Source organism: Euphorbia lathyris, chromosome 9 (genome assembly GCF_963576675.1).
Source record: "Euphorbia lathyris chromosome 9, ddEupLath1.1, whole genome shotgun sequence".
Taxonomy (NCBI): domain Eukaryota; kingdom Viridiplantae; phylum Streptophyta; class Magnoliopsida; order Malpighiales; family Euphorbiaceae; genus Euphorbia; species Euphorbia lathyris.
The window spans coordinates 34,685,948-34,711,125 of NC_088918.1; the positions used below are offsets into that span (position 1 = coordinate 34,685,948).

The following is a 25,178-nucleotide window of genomic DNA, read 5'->3' on the forward strand; positions in this document are numbered from 1 at the left end:
AGAAAAATACTTGAGATCTGAATATCCTTAAACAATGATATCCATTCAGAGCATCTAAAGAGTAAGCAACCAAAAGAGAATATAAAGAATAAATAATGATAACGACCAACGACTTGGACAACATTTGACTAGTGAGTTATAACCTTAATAAGAAAATCAACCTGAGTTGTTCCTTTGCTTTTCTCGATTCCCTCTCCCTACACAATCTGTCATATTATTCTCGGTTGCACATGTTATCACAACATGTCTACCTATGAAGCAAGAAAGGAATATTAATCAGCATATGCATACACTTCAGCTCATCTATTACACAATTTAACGGTTTATACCTCCAAAATGTTATGCAAAGGAAATAAAAGAAAATAAAACTTTCGTATTAAAATAAAAAAGAAGCTGATAGTATATACAATAATCCAACTTTACAATTTCTCTTTCCCATCTGATGCATTTTGGGTTGACATTTTCGACATCCCTCGCCTAGGGAATTCAAACCAACCACTAAAACCATCTTTTTCCCCCCAGCTTCCAGCATCAATCATGCATATAGGAGATTTTTTGGATAACATAAAAAATAAGATTTGGGGAAAGAAAAATGGCAAAAATTGAGAAAAAGAAACCTAATATTATTAGCGTCAAAATTTTGTTTCCTAGCTCAACAAGAAATATACAATTTGTACACAAATAGGAGCTCCGTTCACCCATTAAGCTTGGCTAAGAACTGCGACAGATTGTATTCTTCAGTGTACTGTGATTGATCCCAAAGATCCTCCAGTCCCCCAAGGATGGCTTTTAAACCCTTTCCAGTGCCCATTAATTTCGGATCTCCATCTACGTTGCTCTCCGATCGTTTTGAGGTCATTGTTCCCTGTGGAAAACCATAAAGAAAATTGAGGAAACGGTCCAAATTTAAATTGACATGTCCAAAAACATCATAAATATTCTCAAAACAAGGGAGAAGCTTTTTCCTCAAACTTAAATGTGATTTCCCACAAACCAACACTAGACTTATTTATAATTACCTTTGTCTTATTATCGGCTGATGCAAATAAATCAAGTAATTGGTCTGTATTCATTGTTTTCAGACTGGCATTATCTGCATTAATTACAGCATTGGCAACAGATACTTTGAACTTTTGCAGGCTCATAACTTTCTCTTCAAGTGTGCCGCGCATGATAAGACGGTGGACATTCACAACTTTCTTTTGACCTAACCTGTGTGCTCTGTCCATGGCCTGACAGTAATATTGAAATTACACCATAAGCATTGATATAAATCTTGGTACTAAAAAACCACAATCTCTGCCATCCTCAAAAGTAAGATGGTACAGATGTAAACAGTAAAAAGAAAACGCATGCATGCATCTAACAAGCACAAATTACTCTTACTACACGGGCAATACAAACATGAGAGTGCACAAACTGATGCAGTCAGAGAAAGAGATCCAGTTCGATACAATCATGTTTATCGCGAAGGTCATCAAATGCACTCTCCCAGGCACCATAATAGATTTTAACTTCCATAAAAATTATTTTGCTCGATCAATAGCCCATTTCTAATGTTGGAGTTGCATAATAAAGATGCCATGCAAATTGGAAGTAGGCCATTTAACTTTCAGTTGCCGAAAACTTGCGTAGCTTGCATTAAGTAGAAGAATCTGTTTGGGGATTGTTTTGTCAAAGTATAATGATATTTTAAAAAACATTTTTGAACGGAACTGTCTATTTCTAGACCAGTGGAGAAGGGGAAACATACAGTCTACAGACAGTGTGATTTTTTACCTGATGATCACGCATTGGATTCCAGTCATGCTCCATGAAAACAAGGGTGTCAGCTGATGTCAGATTCAAGCCAAGGCCACCAACTGCATAGAGAGTAAAGAGAGGAATAGATTAAACCAACATTATATATACCAAACAACCATGTAGAAAGAACAAATCTTACCATGTGTTGTAAGTAACAAAGCATCTATAGTAGGGTCTGAATTAAAAGCTTTAACTATATCAAAACGCTTTTCTGGTTCAACAGATCCATCCAGCCGCAAGTATGTAACACTGCTTCAAATCCACAGGTGAATTTATAAGAATCATGAGAATCTTTTGATGCATAACAGGTAAATCCCCATGTTTCCATAATACAAACTTCAAAAATTAAAATAAACATAAGGTTCATAAGAAAATGATCATTTTTTTCTGCTGAGTTCTCTAATAAATGTTCATTTATCTTCTTTCCACAGTTAACTGAATTAGACACAATCATTAAAATTAAATAAAGCAAATATCAAGATATACCAGGTAAAGAAATTGCGAAAAACAAAGAAAGAAAGCAAGTACGTAAGAGGGACAAGGAAGAGGAAAATAATGAGAAAATCAAGAGTGAATTACAGGAATGGTAGACACTTGTACATCTAAGACAAATGCATAAACACACATATCCCGGAGTGGTATGAAAATTTAACCAACAATCGACTTCAAACAGAATTCAATTCCATCTAATTCCATATTCTTTATACTTCTCTCAAAACCATTCAATTCCACATGCACATCTTGATTAGATAAGAATGTGAATGCAGAAAACATAGACAAAATTCAGTTATTTTACCATCATTAATTTAAACAGATCCTGTTGGTGAATCAATTTTTACAAAAGGGGGGTGATAGAAACAAGAAAACAAATACAGAGAAATAGACTATTTGATTAAGAAAACTCTCTTCTGATGATATTTGGAATTCCTTCTGTACTCAGACAGCAGAGCCTAACTCCCAAAAGAGCCAAACATAATTTCTCCTCTCTCTTCCGTCTGACCCTACTTATATATACTAACTAAAGCCCTCTCCCTCCTATGACTAACTCTCACTAGGCCCTAGATCACGTGTCCCTTGGTTCCCAAATTATGTTCTATTTCCATTAGCATAGTCTCTCTCAGGGTCCATAAATGATTCAGTTCTTCAGCTCAATTCTCAAGGATAATTTTCTAATGTCACACTAAAATGAAGATTTTCTCTCAAGGTTAATGACACCTTATTACTTCCAAAAAATAGTAAAATGCAATCATGCAAAATTCAAGACAGCATCTACCAATGAAAAAATATGAAACTCACGTCAAAATTTTAGGAACACAAATTTAGAAGATGAATAACAAGAAGAATGCAAGATAACCCTGTCTAGAGCTTTCCACAGTGGTGGTCTAGTGATAAGTACAGCAATAAAATATGCTCATAGTATACACAGTAGAACTTCATAAAATGAAAGAGCACTTACCTCTTCATATGGGAATGAAACAAATCTCTTTCAATAATGTCAAGAAGCGCCTGCATGAGATGGCATTGTTAAAAAAAGAAAACATAAAAGAGCACTTGAACTAACATTATGAAAAACACTGACCATCGATCATCCCTTACCTTGTGCTGAGCGAATATCAAAACTCTGTGCTGACCAACATTTATAGCAGTATCAGAAGTTGATGTATCTACACCTATACCACACTCTTCTAGAATTTCTTGAAGAGCGACTAATTTTGGAGAATGATGAAGCTTATGTAATTCTGAGATCACATCAGAGCTTGCAGGCAAGAACTCAGACAATTGGGACGCTAGTGACTCAGACATCTTTTCACTAACAACAAGCAATGGATGACTGCAAAGTTTTAGCAAGTATTGAAGTGCCTGGAACATATAGGGCACAGGTTAACTTCTCAAAATCTGATATCAATGCCAAAATATTTGTGGGGAGTAGAAAGCATGACATTACATATTACCTGGAAAACATGTGAAGATGCCTTTGGTGAAGCAACATTCGCTTCAGAATGTCCAGACTCATCTGATTTTACGATAGTTGAAATCTCCTGTCTAACATTTGATCCCGAAAACTGTTCATAGAGTTTTAATTGGACAGGGCTAAGGTCACAATATCTGTCTTGAATAATTTTCTCTGGCAAGTCTGACAAGACTTCATCTTTTGTCCGCCGAAGGAGAAAAGGCATGACCTGTCACATAAAACAGCATATAGCAATAAGTGGAACTTTAACAATTTTTTAATAATATAGGAACAGAAGAAAGAGAAAGCCGCAAGCCGCCAAAGGGAACAACAGCACAAAAGCAAAAGAAAGAGGAAATCACCTGCTTGTGCAATGCCTCCATCGCAAGTACCCCAGCTTCTGCATCCTTAGCAGAACACTTAGCATCTCTAGCAGCAACTAAAGGCTTTCCATACGTGGCTTGGAACTGCGAAAACAACATTGAAACAACAGTTGAATAAGGATGTGAAGAATTCAGAAATGTAGATAGAGTTATCAAGCACTAGGTGTGAGCAATTTCTTATAACCAAGAATCACAATCGAATCTGCAGCATGAGTTTTGTTATAGGTACAAAAGCAATTCCAGTAAGAAACAACCCAACCATCACAATAGCAATTATTCTTACTCTTCATTTATAGAAATCAGGCAAAACTCTTCAATTCTCGCAATAATTGATTATTTCTTTCATGAACTCAGAACAGATTATATTTTCCAGCAAGTAATTTCATAATGTAAAGCCAATATGAAAAATTAGAAGGGAAAAAAAACAGTGATAAATATAAATTTTTTAGTAGATTACAGAATCTTCTGCAAGAGCCTCAAACAAACAGTAATTGTTCCATATGTATAGTTCAGAAGTTCCATTGAGAAAAGGAAGGCAACAAACCACTCATGGCAGAAAATTAAAAATCCAGGCAAAATTAAAGCCGTTATCATCATGGGAGTTACAGATGTCTTGAATTTATTATTATGAAACTAAAGACCATCAAGAAGACAAGTAGTTTCACAATTTAAAGACAACGTGAACAATCCACACATCTTACAAGGAAAAGTAGAATACACATAGTAGGTACAGAACTGCATAAACATAGGTGACAGAATCTGAAAGTAGAGGCACAAGTAATATCAAGGTTAAAGATGTCCGGATTTTACAAATATTGAAGTAAAGACCATTCAAGCAAATAATTCCAGGTTCTATTTTCCTCAATTGGTCCCTATCCAGAGAGCCCATATAAGAGAAGCACAACGTAAAGCACAATATATACAACAGCCTGTAAATAGGTGGTAAATGATGGAAGCGACAAATAAAAACAGTGAATACTTACTTGTCTTTCAGTACCAAGAAACCCTGGCATTAAAAAGTCAAATAGAGACCATAAATCCATGACATTGTTCTGCAATAGAAGTAATTAACTGTCAGGCAAAATAGTATTGCAATGTTCAGTCAATTTTTTGGGAACATGTCTTACCTGAATTGGTGTTCCGCTGAGTATCAAGCGATGCTGGGCTCTCAACTGCTTCACTGCACCTGTAATTTTAGATTTCGCATTCTTTATTATGTGCCCTTCGTCCAAAATACAATAATTCCACAAAGACTGCCCGAGGAAATCAATATCTTTGCGAACCACATCGTATGAGGTGATGATAACATTATGTTTGTTGAAAGATTCTCTAAGAGACGTGCGTTCTTGAGCAGAACCAGCATATTGTAGGGTACTTATTATAGAAACATCAATATACTTCTCTATCTCAAAGGCCCAATGTCCAACAAGTGTTGATGGACAAACAATTAATGATGGTTGAGCATTCTCCCCATTGTTGCGACACTCGGCTATATCAGAAGCTACAATTGCTGATGCCTGTAATGTCTTACCAAGTCCCATATCATCACAGAGGATTCCATGAAGCTTGAAACGTTTTAAGAAAGCCAACCAATTTATACCCTCTTGTTGATACCTGAAATCCAAAGTCATATTATACTTGTTTGATTCAAGAGATGAATGCACATGCACATGCCCATCCACACACACACAGATCAAAAGAGAGAATTAGAAACACAAAAAGAGTTCATGGAACCAAAAAACGAGTCAGTCATGACAGTATGTAAATCACAAAAAACTTCTTCCCAGAAACAAGCTCCATAACTATTAGCAGCTTCCATTTGACGAGGAAGATTAACGCAGCGGCACAGAGGAATCATTATCCCACTGAAACTTCCAGTACAGTTTTTATTATAAATACGATTTTACTCTACACATGAATATTTCCTGTAAGAATGATGGCACTCCTATATATTTTAGTTCCATACTTGCTCATAAACATCATGTACCTGAATCTCGTGGGAATGGAAATGTGAAGGTGGATAATGATGCTTCTATAAAACCACAGTTATTAAAGGCGCGCCTTTTGCGCATGGCGCACCAGGCGCAGGCCTTAGCGTCGTGAAACCCCCATGGTGTGGGGCGCGCCTGGTGCGCCATTGTGCGCCAAAGGGCAGTTGCCAAAGGCACACCAAGGTGACATCAGGCATTTTTATGGGGTTTTTGACAGTTACATATCTGGAACGTGTGTTCTGAAGGGTCCCAAATGAGAAAAAGAACAAATATTAAAAAGGAAGACATGCAACTTCAAACATTCATATGATGAGCAACTTCTAAAACATAAGTTAAGGATGGTGATACAAACCTCCTCAGAGTCACCTTCAATTCAGTGGAAAGATTGTAATCATCAATATGTGAATTATCAAGCAGTTGCTCCAAAAATTTAGCATCTTCTGCATTCCTTGTTAGACCCTCATTCAGTCCACAAGGAGGGGGTAGACCACGTGCTAATGGAAGAAGTGGAACCAAGGCAGCAAAACTGCGTGTTACACTCTGTCTTACAGAGATATCAATATCACCCATGCACCGAAGAAGAGGAACAACTAATAGAGGAGCATAGGGAACCAGCTCCATGCCCAATCCTTGAACGAGCAAACTAATAAGCATGCCAGCACCTTGTCTGGCATGGACAGAAGTGGTATCACCCAACATTGGAATAGCATTCTCAACTACAGCAGCCATTACATCTTTTATAGCGGACTTGGCCATTGAAGTAACACATCTCGAAGCAGCCAATCTAACCGCGACATGAGAATGCCGAACACATTTGAAAATGCAAGGCAGAAGCGTGAGTAATCTAGTTTTCAATGTCTCATCCAGTAATGGGGCAACAGAACGAACTACCTGCAAATCAAAAATGAAAGGATGTTAGCAAACATAAGCCTAAGTAGAAGGTACCACAATCTAGAAACCAATAGTTTATTGATAGAAATATATGTGAATGGCTATACTTGCTCAAGAAAGAATTTTTTAACAGAAAGTCTATTCTACAATGTTAACAATCCTGCAAATTAGCTTGGTTCAAATAATTCTGGGTGTGCATGTGTTCATGTAACTCCGCCTGTGAGGGTCACTTGGTGGCCTTTACAGCCGGTCCCAAGCCCGGACAAAGGAGAAGGGTTGCGGTAGGTTTGTGGCGGCCAGCGTAAAACTTAGCCACATCTTATGACATGAACCATACTATAAATACCGTTGGGGCGTTCCCTACTCAGCGACGCGCTGCACTTCCTAGACCCGGGTGTAGTGATAAATGTGCAAGGGTTGCTAGGTCGTCGCCCCGAAGCGGCGCGCCACCCCAGGACCCGGGGGTGGTGTCAAATATGCAAGGGTTGCGGGTAAATAAGCTAGTCCACGGTAATGGTAGGGGTAGGGGTAGGGGTAAGGGTAGTAGGTTACGCTTTGGGACATGGAACATAGGTTCTTTGACAGGAAGATTAGCTGAAATTGTAGATGTTATGAAGTGGAGGAGAATAAATATAATGTGCCTACAAGAAACCAAGTGGGTTGGAGCCAAGGCTAGAGAGATAGCTCCTTGGGGTTATAAGCTTTGGTACTCAGGAAAGGATAAGGGTAGCAATGGAGTAGGTATTCTTATTGATAGGGAGTATATTGATGATGTAGTAGCGGTGTCTAGGAAGAGCGATAGAATTATGAGTGTCAAGCTAGTGATAGGGGATGAGGTTGTGAATGTCATTAGTGCATATGCGCCACAAATAGGGTTAGATGTCTCTATAAGACAAGCTTTTTGGGAGGACTTAGAGGAAGTGGTGCAACAGGTTCCTAGGGATGAAAAAATGGTACTGGGTGATCTCAATGGGCACGTGGGTTCTAGGCGAGATGGGTTTGAGAGTGTTCATGGAGGGTATGGTTTTGGAGATAAGAATGAAGCAGGAAATGATATTTTGGAATTCGCATCAGCCTATAACTTGAGTATCATGAACACATGGTTTATGAAGAGAACATCCCACTTAGTGACTTATCGGAGTGGCGGTAATGCGAGCCAAATTGACTTCTTCTTAGTAAGGAGTGCTTGGAGAAAGAGTTATATTGATTGTAAGGTGATCCCTGGTGAGAGTACGACAACCCAACATAGAGTAGTGGTGCTTGATTTTCGAAGTAGGAAATGTATAAGAAAACAAACACCACAAGTAGAGACTAAGATTAAGTGGTGGAAATTGCAAGGAGAGAATCAACAAAAATTTGTGGATGAGATGACCAAAAAAGATGTTTGGACTTGTAATATGGATTTAGATATAGATTCGATATGGACTAAGATGGAGCATAGTATAAGGGAAGTAGCGAAGGAAGTTCTAGGGGAATCTAAAGGTAGCATGTCACCGGGTAAGGACACATCTTGGTGGACAGAAGAAGTACGACAAGCAGTAAAGAGTAAGCGAGAATCCTATAAAATATTGGGGAAATGTAGGAGTGACGAGAACTACGAAAAATACAAAGAGGCTAAAAGGGAAGTAAAGAAGGTCATACGAGATGTTAGAGCAAAGGTGAATCGGGATCTGTATACCAGATTGGATACGAAAGAAGGGGAAAGAGACATATATAGAATTGCTCGGATGAGAGATAGGAAGACGCGAGATCTCGGAAAAGTTAAATGTGTGAAGGATGTGGACCAGCAAGTCCTAGTTGGAGATAAGGATATGAAGGAACGATGGAGGTCCTATTTTGATGACTTATTTAATGGAGATCGCAGACAAGATGTGGGAGATATAAGTATCCATCACGATATGATAAATCATGAATGCCTGCGGAGAATTCAAAAAGGTGAAGTCAAAATGGCATTAAGTAAGATGAAGTTGAAGAAAGCAGTAGGACCTGATGGCATCCCTATTGAGATTTGGAGATGTTTTGGAGAAAGAGGAATCGAATGGTTGACGACGTTCTTCAACAAAATTTGGAGAAACAATAAGATGCCATCAGAATGGAGGAAAAGTATCTTAATCCCTTTGTATAAGAACAAAGGTGATGTCCAAGATTGTGCCAACTATCGGGGAATCAAATTAATGAGTCACACTATGAAACTTTGGGAGCGAGTGATCGAACAAAGGCTAAGGAGGACGGTGAAGATCTCGGAAAACCAGTTTGGCTTTATGCCGGGAAGATCAACTATGGAAGCCATCCATCTAATGAGACAATTAATGGAGCACTATCAAAATAAGAAGAAATATTTGCATATGGTTTTCATTGACTTCAAGAAAGCATATGATAAGGTACCAAGGGAAGTACTTTGGTGGGCCTTGATAAGGAAAGGCATTTCGCGGAAATATATTGACATCATAAAGGACATATATGAGGGAGCATGCACGAGTGTACGTACTAGTGTTGGGAAGACTGAAGAGTTTCCTATTACGATTGGAGTGCATCAAGGTTCCGCACTAAGCCCATTTCTTTTTGCCATCGTTATGGATGAACTAACAAGTTCACTTCAAGATGGTATACCATGGTGCATGTTGTTTGCAGATGATATTGTGTTGGTTGATGAGACGAAAGAAGGAGTGGAGAGGAAGTTGGAAATATGAAGACAAACTCTAGAATCTAGAGGCTTTAAGTTGAGCCGAAGTAAGACAGAATATTTGGAGTGTAAGTTTAGCGGCCATAGGAGTAGGGAGGCGGGGACAATCACCCTAGATGGGAGAGTTGTTCAGGCCTCGGATTGGTTCCGGTATTTAGGATCTATTATCCAAACGGATGGAGAAGTAGATGGAGATGTTGCTCATAGGATTAAAGCTGGTTGGTCGAAGTGGAAGAGTGTTACGGGTTTCCTTTGTGACCCCGGCATGCCTAATAGATTGAAGGGGAAATTCTACCGGACGGCAATTAGACCAGCATTGTTATAGGGTACGGACGGTAATTAGACCAGCATTGTTATAGGGTACGGAGTGTTGGGCAGTGAAACACTGCCACATCCATAAGATGTCGGTGGCGGAGATGCGTATGTTGAGATGGATGTGTGGTCATACGAGAAAGGATCGGGTGAGTAACGAAATAATTAGGACAAAAGTAGGGGTCACATCTATTGAGAATAAAATGAGAGAAAACCGACTAAGGTGGTTTGGCCATGTGAGACTTAGAGCGCTTGATGCGCCGAAGAGTGGCAAAAGGATGTAGTGGTGAGGGGTAGGGGAAGACCTAAGCAAACTTGGAGGAGGGTGATTGAGTTTACTGGGAATTGAGGAAAATATGGTAGTGGATAGGACGGAGTGGAGGGAGCGAATTTGTGTTGCTGACACGACTTGATTTCACGGTTTTATATGATGGTTCATGTTAGCCGACCCCGAATCATTTCGGGACTAAGGCTTTGTTGTTGTTGTTGTTGTTGTGCATGTGTTCATGTCAATGAGTAAATAAGCCTTACAGAGAGAATAAGGGAGACCATTAAAGAACAGATATTTTAGTCCTTTTGTCCTTGCACATGTAAAATTTATACTTCCACCCATGGATACAGTGCATATCAATGTTGTGCTGTGATAATAATGGAGTTCATGACTAAAATAACAGTCTGTGCAACTTAAGAGAGAACCAATCATAGTGTCCTCTTTCCACATGTACATAAGAAATGATAAACTTGTTTGGATAATGACCTGAATATTGTTTATCAGCACTTGAGGATCCTTAACAGACTCAATACTCTGAGCAATCCGTAGTTCATCTGCACAGCTTCCAGGCACTATAACTTCAGTGAGGCAATCCCACAGTTTTGGAAGCTTTTCAAATAAGGAAGCACCAAATTTATTGCACAAATGTTTCAATGCAAGTTCCGAACCCCGTCTACTAATAAAGCCCTCAACTTTTGACCTGTCTTCACCACCACCCAGCGTATGAACCTTTGATTTTTGTTTTCCCATGTTATTCCCAAAGGAAAGGAAATCTGGATCATCGATCAACTCCATAGAACTGATGACTCCAGCTTGTGGAGTCTCACAAGGATCTGAACAGGTCAGACTACAAATATTCTTGACTAACTTATCATTTGGACTAGGCTTACGTACAATACAGCGATATATTAGCTCAGCAAGTGCTTCTGCAGCTTTGTATTGTAAGATTTCCTCCTTCAAAAAGTAAAACAAGAAATTATTGAATTCGGTGATAAATAAGGTTTGCAATTAAAAAATGGGAAACAGATTGGAGAAGAAAAGCTTAAAAAACCTGCTCTCTTTTGATAGAAGCCATAAGAGGTAAAATGATTGGATTAAGACGTGCAGGAAGCTCTGACATCCAGACAACTGCAGCAGCAACTAAAGCAGACACAGTAACATGCAAATTACTCTGCAGATTGTTCCATCAAATAAACAAGTGTCAAATAGAAATGCAAAGAACATCTATTCCATTGAGCAAATATATCACCGAGTGATCTTGACATCTAAAGTGCATAATGAATACATAAAATCATGGAAATTAACAGCACAAAATAGCTTGACAAGGACATATTCTGATCAGAGTGCAAAATCCTTAAAGCTGAACAGATAAAGTTGCACAGCTGATATCACAAAGATATTATCATAACATGTAGTACCTGCACACATTTTAGATATCCTGCAGTTGTTAAGAGTCGGTGTTTCGGTGATTCAATATCATCCACAATGTTTCGTCCAATAGAGTCGTTCCCAGCACTATCACATAGAGGCAACTTTGATGCCAAATTGATTGCCCCATCAGCACTTAAACTGTCTACATCAACATTGATAGTTGATAATATATTCTCAAACATACCAGATGACTCAATAGCACGAACTAACTGACTGGCCTCACTGCGCATCTTCCCATATGTTCTTGAGAGTTCAGAATATGGAAGCAGCGAATCCTTTGTAGGAAATGCAGGGTCAGAACAAGATAATAAATCTATTAACCACTTTTCAACATGATTGGGGAAGGTAGGCAAAACGACATGGATTTCAGAGGGGTGGTCATCGTTTTTCACTTCTCTGAACCATGATATCAGAACCATAGAAGCAACCTGATAAAGCAGAATAATTATTTTGCAAGCGAGAAAGAGTCCTAATTGTTACTTCAATAAAAGGAAGAGAGAGAGAGAGACGAAGAAGAAGAAAAAGCTACCTGCCGCTGGACCCCAGATAAAGAGGTAAGAGCATTCCACAGTGGATCTATTACATGCAACAAAGAACCCCCATGCAATTTTGAAGCAAATATACCCAGTGCTGATGCAGTAATTACTCGAGTGTTAGTTACTGACAGTTCAACATCAGTGCCAACAATGAGCTTAACTGTGCTAGCAGAAGTATCCCCGTTTCTTTCCTGAAGAATAGTTTCTTTCCCAGAATCTAAGCCAATGCCTCCAGAAGACTCATTCTCAAGTTTCACAGCCCTCATCTTAGCAGCAGCTCTGAAATGAGATTTTCGAGGTGGAGCCACAGGCCAAAACATCTTTGACGAATCTAGTGGTGAACCATATGAAGTAGTTGCAAGTTCAATCCAAGAAGACATGTATGAATTGGCAGCAGCTTCCAAGTCCTCCACAGGGCACTTAAATGACAAAAACAAAAAGATCAGTCCCATTCAAAACTTGAAGACTTATTCAAGAAGCCTAAAAGCCATACATGTTAAGGAAAACTTCAAGACTCTCTTCTAATTTTCTTGCTCGGGATATTCAAAAGTCTCAGTGCCACTTGAAAAAATATTATTTCATTAGACATCTGCTCACTTAGAAAACTGTTTGCTAATTGCTTCCTTTTTTAGCATTAATGTAGAACTGTGTAGTTTGGGATCCTAAGAGGATTGGACTATACAATATTGGTCTTTCTAAATGACCTCTGAAATTATTAACTCCATCAAGTCTTGCACAATGAAAATATGAATTCACTTAACATAATCAAGCAAATTGCTGAACTTATCTCCTACATAACATCAGGTGAACATCCGACGTCCTATGTACATCAAATAAATTGATGCCTCAACCAAATCTCACAGTGCTGCACACACAATATATAGTCAAAGTCTAGCTCCTTTGCTTTTCATTCTGCTGGAGCCAAAATCCACAGGGCTTGTTTGTTTAAGAAAAAATTCCGCTTCATTTTCAAGTTTTCGTTTTCTTTTTGCAATTACCCGCTTTTCTGTTTTCCAAATGGAGAAAAAAGGTTCTAAGAACATGTTTATTTATTTAATTATTCTCAATTTTGTTTTGTGGCCCTTTCCTAAGAAACAATACTTAATCGCTTCAATTTATTTATGTATATATAAAGGAGAGATTAAGTAAGAAACTAATGATATACATATTTTGGAGAAACAATAAAATAATAAAAAAATTGAAAAATCATCAAAATCAAATAAATGTATATGATTTAAATAATCATAAATATTATTTATATATATACCCTATTTCCTCAAAAAAGTTGGCACCTAATACAACAATATGAATTGCATCGCATGTATTGGAAAACACAGGACTTCAGAATCCCGTGTTTTCCAATACTAGGCATATTCTGGAAGACTTTAGAAAGCATCTTATATATGTTTTCCAAATATTAGAATAAAAGAGATACTCCCTCTGTTCCACAATACATGTCTTTTAAGATTAGTGCACACTAATTAATAAATGCAATTAATTTTAAATAAAAGACTTTGTTACCCTTGTATTAATTGCATGCACTAGTAACTTTTTCTATTCCCAAAGCAAAAGGTCAACTTAAATAGGGGTATATTTGATAAAAGTAAATTAATGTGCATCGATTGAAGCAAAATGTCATGTATTGTGGAACAAAAAAAAATTCTCTAGAAAGACATGTATTGTGGAACGGAGGGAGTAATATGGACAACGATTTTCCATTTTTCTGTTTGATATTGTTACTAAACAATGAGTTCCATTTTCTAACTATTTTGTGGGGGTGGGGACTAGAAAACAGGCTTTATCTTCTATAACTAAACAAGCCCACGGTGTCTTATCCTCTGGTTAACTTTATAGAAAATAAAAGTTAATTCTAGATCTTACTTCCAAAATTAACCAATCCAATTTTTATTTTAAGGTCTGAAATATACCAAAAGATGGTTTCTCGTTCATTAAATATTATATACAAAACCAAAAAAGCATGTATAACAGTACAAAATAGAGCGACAGCAATAAGATAATAACCAAAAATTAAAACAAAAGTACTCAATATAAAATAACCATAATGCAAAAATCAAATAGAAAACCTGAACAAGCAGCCTCCAAACCCTTTCTGAACATTGCAAAATATCTTCGTTTGATTCAAGCAGCAGATTCTGAAAAACAATCCTAAGGGTATCACCCAATATAAAGGAGGGCCAAAATGAAGTCCCGGATGGCTCAGATATATTCCTTTTATAACCAGCTTCAAGTAATCTCTCCTGCAAGGAGATTCTTCGGTATTCAGTATTGAGATTTGATAATACTACCAAATCCTATGTAAAAAATTGAAGAGCAGCATAAGGGCAGAACATATTAAATTGCTGAGATATAAAGACAAATAACTAGAAAACAGAAAGAACAGATAATTTAACTGTAAAAAAGGGATAAGGTTCAAAAATACCCCTAATCTTAGAAAGTTGGGTCAATTTCAGACATTATTATAAAACACATATTTTGTTTCTTATTATGCACTAGTTGCTTATCAGTTGCCTCTAAAAAAAATTCACAATTTTTGTGATTATTGGAGATTGATATTTTAAAATTTGACGAAATTTTTGAATTTTTTTTTGTCCAACTCGTACAAAATATAGTATAATTGTTTTTTTAAATTTCTTTTTACGTCTATTCATATGCTTGTAATCTGTTACTAATAAGAGATAAAATGGCACACAGTGAAGTGTAGATGACAAGATTCATGACTGAGAAGACGATTTGATGAATTATTTCTCAAATTGATGCAACTTGCCAATGTTAGGGGTAAAATTGCCCTTGGATGCCAAGGTTAGGGGTAAAATTGCACCATTTTAGACGTTAGGGGTAAAATTGCTCATGGCTGTCAACATTACGGGTACTTTTATATACAGATCATCTCTGATAATAATGAATAAAAATAAAGCACAATGTCGTGAACAAATGCATTAAAAACCATTACAATTGGACATACCAGAGTTCGAATAGCTGAATATCGAACCGATGTGATACTGTGCCTCATGAATGGCCATAATCGGGGCGCCAATGTCGATAACATGTAAGGATTCTCCTCCAAATCTCTTCCTTCTCCAGCATCATCAACCGGAACTACTTCATTCAAATCTAACTCTTGTTTCTCTTTTGATATCATCTTAGGAATCAGATCTTCCTGGGAATAAATTTCGGCTAACAGATTCATCACGCTGCAAAAAGTATATGGTGTTTACAATAATTACTGTCATACTCTTGACAATTAATTCAAGCTACCACATAATGCATGGTACAAAAAATTTGGGTAAGAAGACCAATTAACATGTTATAGTTTTGAACTCTTTTACATGAAAGTACTAGAAAGGATATAACTATGATTCAGGAGGAATGGAAATCCAAAGCAGAACAATACATGCATATAAAGCTTCCATTTAAGGCATTCATTCATTTCATTCGCAACATCTGCCAAATCCACCCTCAATAGGTTATGAATGGCAATAAACCAAGTAAAAAGAAATTGGCATAGCCAAAAAAAGAGAAGACTCACAATCCTCGCAGTTACTAACTCCTTGAACTTGAAAACTTCTATCATTCATCCTAATAACCAGAATTTTTTCAAAGCAGCTAATGAACACCAACAAAAAGTGATACTCATTTGCCAATCAACTAAAACTTCAATTCCCTTCCACTTACAAAGCAAAGAATAATCTTATAATCAATTAGATCAATCATCCTCTTCGCAAGCAAAGACAACAAAGTAGCATATAAGGCCTCAGGCCACAGTACATATGAAGCCATTTGACAAATGAAAATCAATAAGATGACAAAATCAAAGTACCTTAACACTAAACAACAATCTGATATAGTGTAGAATAAAAAATAAAAGTACTAAGGCATTTATTTTTGCGAATAGCCAGAGACGACTCTATTCCCAGGCTTTAGAGTTTCTCATAGTCCTGGAACACAGACGTGAAAGTATGCTCTTAATTTTTCCAGCACATAAATAAAGGCTAAATTACTTAAAAATAAAATTAAATGAAGAAACAATTTTACCAAAGAATCTAGCTAGCAGAAATATCTGCCAGTGAATGGACTTGGACAATATAAATCAAGTATAAATGACAATGAAACTAGCTTGCAGAAATACCTGCTAGTAGATGGACTTAAATCATCTAAATCAAGAAGTATATCCCAAAGTAACATAATAATGGAATGTAACGTCCGACCCCTTAGAGCAACAATAGAAGTAGCAGTAGGTATCAAAGCATCTGCAGCAACTGCACGGACATCATCATCAGGATCCTCAAGTCCAGCTTTACAAGCAGGCAAAACATAGCCAAGCAAATCAGCAAGCATCTCCTGCAAGAAACAAACAGGATAACAAGGAAAAAATATATCAACAGCTAAAAGGAAATAAACCTACAAACTGGATGCAATGTAACTTTAAACAAAGATGCACTTGGATGGATTGAAGCCTAAGCAATTAAAAAACTGTTCAACCATTTTGTTTGTGAGTCTATTTTGTGGGGAATAATAGAAACCCAAGAACTGTACTTGCCTCCTTGCAGTTGGAGACAAAGGCTCCTCCAAGGGAACTGTAGCTCAAGAGAAAATATGCATTTGGCCTGTGATTTCAAGGCCACATATATGTTACCCCTGTTTGCATCTATTTGCTAATTCTAATGTCTTGGTGCTATGAATAATCAATAAACAATGCTCTATGACAAACAGATTGGAATTTATCATCTGTAACATTTTATATATATATATATATAAAGAAAAAAAAAATTGTTTCCGTTTCTGAAAAGAAAAAAAAAATTGTCCCTACCTCCCTACTCCTATGGAGGCAAACTCTAGAATCTAGAGGCTTTAAGTTGAGTCGAAGTAAGACAGAATATTTGGAGTGTAAGTTTAGCGGCCGTAGGAGTAGGGAGGTAGGGACAATCACCCTAGATGGGAGAGTTGTTCAGGCCTCGGATTGCTTCCGGTATTTAGGATCTATTATCCAAACGGATGGAGAAGTAGATGGAGATGTTGCTCATAGGATTAAAGCTGGTTGGTCGAAGTGGAAGAGTGCTACGGGTTTCCTTTGTGATCCCGGCATGCCTAATAGATTGAAGGGAAAATTCTACCGGACGGCAATTAGACCAGCATTGTTATATGGTACGGAGTGTTGGGCAGTGAAACATTGCCACATCCATAAGATGTCGGTGGCGGAGATGCGTATGTTGAGATGGATGTGTGGTCACACGAGAAAGGACCGGGTGCGTAATGAAATAATTAGGACAAAAGTAGGGGTCACATCTATTGAGAATAAAATGAGAGAAAACCGACTAAGGTGGTTTGGCCATGTGAGACGTAGAGCGCTTGATGCGCCGGTTAGGAGAACCGAAGAGTGGCAAAGGGATGTAGTGGTGAGGGGTAGGGGAAGACCTAAGCAAACTTGGAGGAGGGTGATCGAGAGTGATATGAGTTTATTGGGAATTGAGGAAAATATGGTAGTGGATAGGACGGAGTGGAGGGAGCGAATCTGTGTCGCTGACACGACTTGATTTTCACGGTTTTATATGATGGTTCATGTTAGCCGACCCCGAATCATTTCGGGACTAAGGCTTTGTTGTTGTTGTTGTTGTTGTTCTGAAAAGAAAATGCAAAATCAACTATGTTGCACGGAAACTCTTCTTCACTACCTTTTCCGCATTTCGTGTCCATTTCCGTTTCCTAACTAAATTTTCTTACAAATAACATTTCATGTTGTCCGTTTCCGTTTCCGTGCAACATAGGTCCTCCAGTTCTGCCAAACTTCAGGCCTGAATAACCAACCTCAAAGCGAAGGTTTAAACCTGGCCCAACTTATGAATCGTCCAGCCCAAACTGTCTACAGTCCCGATTTCTTCAACATAGTTTTCATTCAATAAAATTCAAAGCACCAGTGAGGACTCTAAGAATCAATGGAATCAAAAACCTAAACTGTGACAGGTGTAGAATTCAGCATTAATGATCTGAGTAACAAAGTTTTACCTGACGAACAGCAACCAAATACTTGATACCCAAAAGGCTTCCATGACGAATTTCCCACTCTGGTCTACGCTGAACAAAGAAGAATGACAAAAGAATAAAAATCACCAAAAAGAGCAGCGATTGTATTCCAAACCAGCATCTCAAAATAAAACAAATCCCAAAGGCATATTCTTGCCTGACATCTACCTGCATTTGAAGCAGGATATTCAATGTTTCATAAATTAAAGAGTGACGCATGTACTTAAATGAAGAACCCAACGCCTGTGCACAAGTTTCCCTTACTGGAGCAACAACCTGGTCAGACACATAGTCTCCAAAACTGCAGTACAAACAAAAATAAAAATAAAAATAGGGGAAAGTTAAATTTGGAGACATATCTAGAAAGAGCTTCTCTAAGACATCAATGTTCATGATAAACAAAAATAAAACAATATTGAGTAAAGATCGTCCCTGCTTCATATTAGCAGTGAAAAACTTATATCTGTAAGTAAAATCGAACAGAAATTGAGATTTACCGATCCAATGATAATATGCACAAAAACCGAATCGCACAATCTTGAAGAAATTCACTATTTTTCACCCAAGAATGCCTAGCAAGCTTAATTAAGCTCATCAGCTCACAATTTTCAGGAAGATTTCTCAGTATGTCCGGTTTCATACAAGAACCTTTATCCTCACAGTACCCCTTTGGCTCCACAACGTCAGTGCCTCCTTTAGAAGAACAAGACATGCTATCAGGAAAACTATCACACTCCGTCTTAAAAGAACTAACATCAACTTGACCATTAACCTGTCCTCCAGGGCTACTCAACCCACTATCTTCCACCTTTACACTGATATTTAAATTAGCAACACAGCCAAGAGAGGGTCCCGAATCTGTGTACAGAGATGGTATTTCTTCTAATTTCGGTCGCTTCAAATTTGGCTCCAACTCATCTACGGATACTTGCATATTCAAATCAATTTCAGTCTCTCTTTTGATTGTGCTTGAATAATCTGTATATTTCAACTCATCTAGAGCTCCATCCAAGCTCAAATCAGGCATGAACACCCCAGCAGAACCTCCCTGATGGGTTAAAATCTCTCTCAATGCCATAACACTGCCATGGCGAATCTCCCAAACTGCAAATGTATTCAAGGAGACGTTGTCAACTGACTACGCAAACACAACAAATCCAACATCTAGAAAAATAGGGTAATTAATTTATTAGTCCCTATATTTTGATAAAACAAACTGTTTAGTCCCTATATTTTCAAAAACACATGGTAAAGTCCCTAACCTTTTTCTCAGTGAATTGTTTAGTCCTTCCGTCTGTTTGTTAGATTTTTTACCGTTTATGACTTCGGAAATGACTAAATTACACTTTACTATTTATCTTCAAACTTTAAAAGAGAAAATCCAATTTAGAAGAAGAAGCTATTTGTATGGAGAGCAAGAAAAAGAACAGACCCAATGCTTACGAATTTGAACGATTAAGAAGAAAATCAAGAAGAAAAACACTCAAAGTTGATTTCAGATACATTAGAGTTTAAAGGAAAGAAAAATAAAGGAAAAGAAGAACGCAAATCCAAATTGACTAACAAAATCTTCATGAGAGTCTAACGGCAGGGACTAAACAGTTCACCGAGAAAAACGTTAGGGACTAAACAGTTTGTCGAGAAAAAGGTTAGGGACTTTATCATGTGTTTTTAAAAATATAAGGACTAAACAGTGTGTTTTGTCAAAATATAGGGACTAATAAATTAATCACCCAGAAAAATATATAAAACCTCACCAGGGTCAAACATGTCAAGCATTAGTTGGTCAACAAAACAACGGAATGGCCATCTTCCTTCTCCATCATGTTCGAAGCTGTCTTCATCGGCATCTACCTGCATTAAAATTTAGCATCAAATGGGTGCCCAATACTGCAGCCGTTGTGACAAACAGAGTTTTAGGGAAATAAACAACCAATCGCTCCAACAGTCCCAATTTAAGTCAAGCATTCAATTTTAGGACATTTTCCCCGGGTCAATCAATGTTTTCAATATATATGCCACTGATCATTCTCAAAAACAAAAGTATTGTGAGAAGATATCCCCTCCCTTAAAACTTGGAAACTGCAAAGCTAGGCTTACAAAATGGAATGGATACAACGAGAAGCTAAGCAGGCAAAGGAACATTCCATGTTTTCCAAATAAGCCTTAACTAGGTTTCAGTTCTAGTATAGGTATGCTGCAGTTCTAGTATCTTATTCTCTGTTGTCAACATTTAACTTAAGTGTTTTTGCATTTAATATTATGTTTTTATGTGGTTTTTTCTTGTTTGTGTGGTTGTAAGTGTGTTTTTAGTTGTTTTTTTATCTTTTTTTCGTTTTTTGCGCCTTCTGTTCATCAAGCATGCGCCTTAGCCTTGAGCCTAGGCTCTAGAACCCCCTAGCGCGTTAGTGCGCCTTTAACAACTCTGCATATTACTGAGATGTATGGATACATCTTGGCTTCATATCTTAACAACTTAAAACCAATTACAGTTTAAAATTGAATTATAAAAACTAAGCAATTCATCCAGCTTTTGAATTTGCCAACAAGGAAGGATAAAATACACAAAGGAAAGACCATAATACCGGCACATCATTTATGCTAGTATGCAAGCATCTATAAGAAGTGTGGCATATGCTGTAAAAAGTGGTGGAAACAAGTCTATCTATTAAGTAAAAAATAATACCTTGTTAGAGTTAAATGGGCTCTGCTTTAGGGCCTTTGGAGTTGTACTCTGAGCAGAGACCTCCATCTCAACATCCTCAGTCCAACCTTTTGCTTGATCTTTTGAATTTATTTTTGCTTTTCGCTTCAGAAGATTCAGTTCCCTTGCACTTGGTCTTCTAGATACAACTGTGGGAACCATACTTGCAACAAATCGCTGTATATTATGCACAGATGGGGGCATGTAAAATCTGTGCCCTAAACCATTTCCTTGGGAGTGTAATTTTTGGACCAGAAGGTCCTCATCCTTAATTACATCATTTACATCCATGAACTGCTCACAAACATCCAAACCTGCTTAGAAAATTCAATCAGTAAGAAGATTACATGAAATACATAGAATGAATATAAAGATGGGAAAACAATACACAAAAAAAAAAAAAATTAAGAATTTATGATGGACAAAAAGAAAAAAAAAAATGAACTGTAAAGAAAGCATTTGCAACTACAAAGAGTATACAGGCAAAAAATGTCCAAGATGTTGTCAATTTAACAATACTAGTTTTGCACCAGCCACAATAGTTGTCAAGTTAAGAAATACATCAAGGAACCAGGTTGTTTTCCTCTCCCTTGTGAATTCCCCCAATATCCTATAGGGCTCCTTCCATAAAAACTGAAATATTTTTATGCTGTATTCCAATATCTAATCAGCACCCTCAACCAAATTACAACCATTAGAAGATAATGATGGGAAGTTGTTCAACCTATTCCTAAGCAAAATGCAAAATCTAAGGATTAAGAAATTCAAACATCGTGTGAAAGGACATATACATCTTGGGTGAAGTTGTATACTTCCATAACCACACAAACAGATCCCTTTCAGACCATATGTGTTTCGATTTTTGAAACAGTGTGGCAGTTATGGACTAGTAAGAAATCAATGTCTCCCAACCTTCCTTATCCTCTGCATTCCCTCCTCCATCTCCTAAACCACAGCTCAGTCATCTGATACCCATAAATAAAATCATTCTAATACAACAATATGGATCCAAATATATTTCAGTTCATATAGAGCTATGCATTTATGTAAGCTACTAACCCAATCGTCGTCGCAAATTCTGCTTCTGGCGAGCTAACCGCTCTCTTGGGTTCTTTGAATTATCATTTGCAATATCATATTCCTGGACATACACATCAACATATTTTTACGTATGAGAAAAGTAACAAATTAGAAGGAAATCACAAGTTGGGCTTGAACATTAAAATAATCAATAAAAAAAAAGACTATATAAAGCAACATCTAAAACAAAAGGGAGCAACTGCTGATGAAGGAGCAATAATGATTGCATGAGAATATTTCTAACAAAGATGACATTAAAGCCAAATTCCTAACAATTGCATCAGTCACTCGAATGTATGTGTCCATATCTTTTGAACGTTCAGAGAAGATCAACACAAGAAACATCAGTACATTACATATGTGAAAGTAAGGCTACTCAATTTTCACATAGCATTAAAGATGCACAACCTTACATGATCCTAATGTCTCCTAAATTCAATTGGGAAGGCCTTCCACTCCTGAACCATGCATTATTCACTAAGATAAATATGACAAGCGATAAGCTTGACCGCTTTATGATTAGCTCAATTTTTCTCAAAATACGTTAACACAGCAAATCTTTAATGACATTCTAATGCTCCCAGATCAGGATGGTAATGAACGAAGACTGAGGTCAAAGGAGTGGAAAGTTCCAGTAACTTCTACAAGAGCCAACGTATATTTAGGACATTTCTCAAATATGTTAACATAGTAAATCCTTATCAGCATTCTAATAATTTCAGATCAGGATGGGAATGAATGAGTGAAAGTTCAACCAAAGAGCAAACAAATGATTTATTATGGTTTCATCTTTTTTGCACATGCAGTTCTATCAGGAACCATTGTTTATAATGTATGTTGTAGTTGCCTCTTTGCCCTTTCAGGCCTTGTTGATTCGAAAAAGAAGAATGGAAAAATAAATAAAGTGTGCATTACATTATGATGCTTTGATTCTAATAAGGAAGTGGCATTTCACTCTTTGCTTCGTACCAGCTTGCCAGTTACTCTTTATCTTTTTTATGAAAAATAAAATGAGCAAACAAGAAAAGAAGCAAGCAAGTCCAACAAATAATGAGGAAAGTGGAATTAAATGGACTCAATAGAGAGATTAATATTACCTGCCCCCCAGAGGCCAATAAAGCTCCAAACTCCAACACTTTGTTCATATCGAAACTGTTCAAAAGGTGAGCATAATAAAATTCAGCATAACTAATTCAAAATGCAGCTCAACATGCATTTTGAATAATGGAGATTAGCCATGTAAATGGAAAACACACATGATGCTTTTATTTCAATGTACCAAAAGAACTATGTCATAAAAAATATAAACAAAAGCATATGTAAAATCCTTCATCAACCTTCTAAATGAACCACTTGATATGATCTTTGAATGAAGATCAGGCAACACAACCAAATCTTCAGCAACACCCGAAATCCCAGCCTCCAACATCTTTGTCTCAACACAAGCAAATAATTCATTCAAGGATGTGTGCTTAACATTCTGCGCAATAGCTCCAATCGCATGAGCTGCAGCAACTCTTGTATCCCAGTTTTTACTTCGCAGATATTGAGAAACCTATTTTGAAAAAAGGGTGTTGTTTAAAATCTGTATCATGATTGGTTTACCAACAGAAAAGTGGAGGGAATATAAAATGCTCATAGTATTACAATTGACATTTATCCAAGAAACATTTGAGCAAAAATCGTATGCAATGAATAACAAATGCAGGGCAAAGCATCAACATAACATGGTAAATACAAACAATAACACTAAGTGTCAACTCAAGGTAATATAAGGTTTAACATTGCCAAAGCAATCTTTAAGCATACAGAAAAAGGAATATAAAATAGCCATGCCAGTTGTCCAGCTTTAGAGGATGAATCAAATCCAATTATTGATCGAGTCACCAACGCAACAGAACCTAAAGGCTACTGAACTTATCAAGAATCACTTCCTTCACTTATCTATCAAACACACTCCACAATCACTCATCGGTAAAATCTAATCATCTAACTGAAACAGTACTGCTAATGCTTCCAAATATAAATATAAAACAGTAAAGAAAATGATAATTAGGCCAACACGCGTGAATAGAAAATTAAGAATTAAGAATAGGTAGTAACACTAGAAGTACCTTCTTCAGAAGGGAGTTTAAATCCTGGGGGTGTGATTTCGCAATGTCACCAATTTGCCTTGCTGCAGTGAACCTTGTAGCTTGGGTCGAGCCAGCTAAACAGATTGGTTACAGAAAAACAGAACATTTTTTTTAATGTAAAACCACAGGAAATGCAACTATATTGCAACACCAAAATTAAAATCAGATCAAACAATGTCAAGGTAGCTCAAAGAATAAAATCTAGAAATGAAAAATAATAATAACGATAATAAGGATACTGTCTAATAGAGTAAGCAACCGATGGAGACGCGAGGATTGTTGCGCCATGGCCAAAATACAAGCTGTTCCAGTCTACGAATAAAATGGCATTGTTTATCATCAAAATTCGGTGATCTCGGTTAACTGCAAATAACGAAATTTATCGAAGGCAATTAATACAACGAGTCAATCGCAATGCCTATCATTTGCGTGGTTTGAAAGCTAACACGAGCATTGTTGCAACGATAAGCAATGCCAACGGTAAATTAGCTCGTAGTTTACCTGTCGTTGTTCTATTCTAGGGTTAGGAATTGGAAGGGAAGAACGACAAAGTGAAAGGTTAAAGGAGAAATTACAAACAGATATGTGTATACACATAGTTAGAAAAGGGATTAGGGTTACCAGGTAGAGTGGAGAAGAACGGCAGTCAGTGGCGGTTGTGACAGAGGCAGATGACGATACCTTCCTTTCGCCTCGATGTGAAAAACAAAACCCTTCTTTCCTTTTTTATTTTTTTTGTCAGTTGATATAATAAATAAACTAAACAAATTAACGGCCTGCATGTGTAGCGATTTCTTTTTTAAATATATTTGTGAATGTGATAATCAACCGTCGTTTAGTCTCAACAATCTCATTGCAAACAGAAAATGTTTTTAGATAGACTACAATAAAAATGATTCTTTAGATATATGTTTTGTTATTATTATTTTTAAATCGTAAATCTCCTCTGAATTCTATGGCTCGATTCA

General features: G+C 37.1%; 1 protein-coding gene across 3 annotated transcripts; it reads right to left on the minus strand.

Moving 5' to 3' along the window:
- Positions 1–353: 353 nt before the first annotated feature.
- LOC136206194 (TATA-binding protein-associated factor BTAF1) lies at positions 354–24,951 on the minus strand. 3 transcript variants are annotated; one of them, XM_065997155.1, is made up of 30 exons: positions 24,832–24,941; positions 24,610–24,711; positions 24,450–24,522; positions 24,190–24,284; positions 23,413–23,630; positions 23,173–23,227; positions 22,055–22,136; positions 20,978–21,309; positions 20,049–20,145; positions 18,789–19,395; positions 18,460–18,592; positions 18,274–18,342; positions 16,400–16,611; positions 15,236–15,464; positions 14,337–14,510; positions 12,246–12,671; positions 11,704–12,144; positions 11,337–11,456; positions 10,772–11,239; positions 6,481–7,019; positions 5,265–5,751; positions 5,121–5,189; positions 4,117–4,221; positions 3,756–3,983; positions 3,400–3,663; positions 3,260–3,309; positions 1,943–2,052; positions 1,780–1,862; positions 1,020–1,232; positions 354–865 (listed from the first exon to the last, which is right to left on the minus strand). In XM_065997155.1, the coding sequence occupies exons 3-30, from the start codon at positions 24,496–24,498 to the stop codon at positions 695–697; spliced, it is 6,126 nt and encodes a 2,041-aa protein (XP_065853227.1). In that variant the 5' UTR covers positions 24,499–24,522; positions 24,610–24,711; positions 24,832–24,941; the 3' UTR covers positions 354–694. The 3 variants fall into 3 exon arrangements, with proteins under 3 accessions (XP_065853227.1, XP_065853225.1, XP_065853226.1); XM_065997153.1 differs by lacking the exon at positions 24,610–24,711 and having other exon boundaries at positions 24,450–24,573; positions 24,832–24,951; XM_065997154.1 differs by lacking the exon at positions 24,610–24,711 and having other exon boundaries at positions 24,832–24,942.
- Positions 24,952–25,178: the final 227 nt, after the last annotated feature.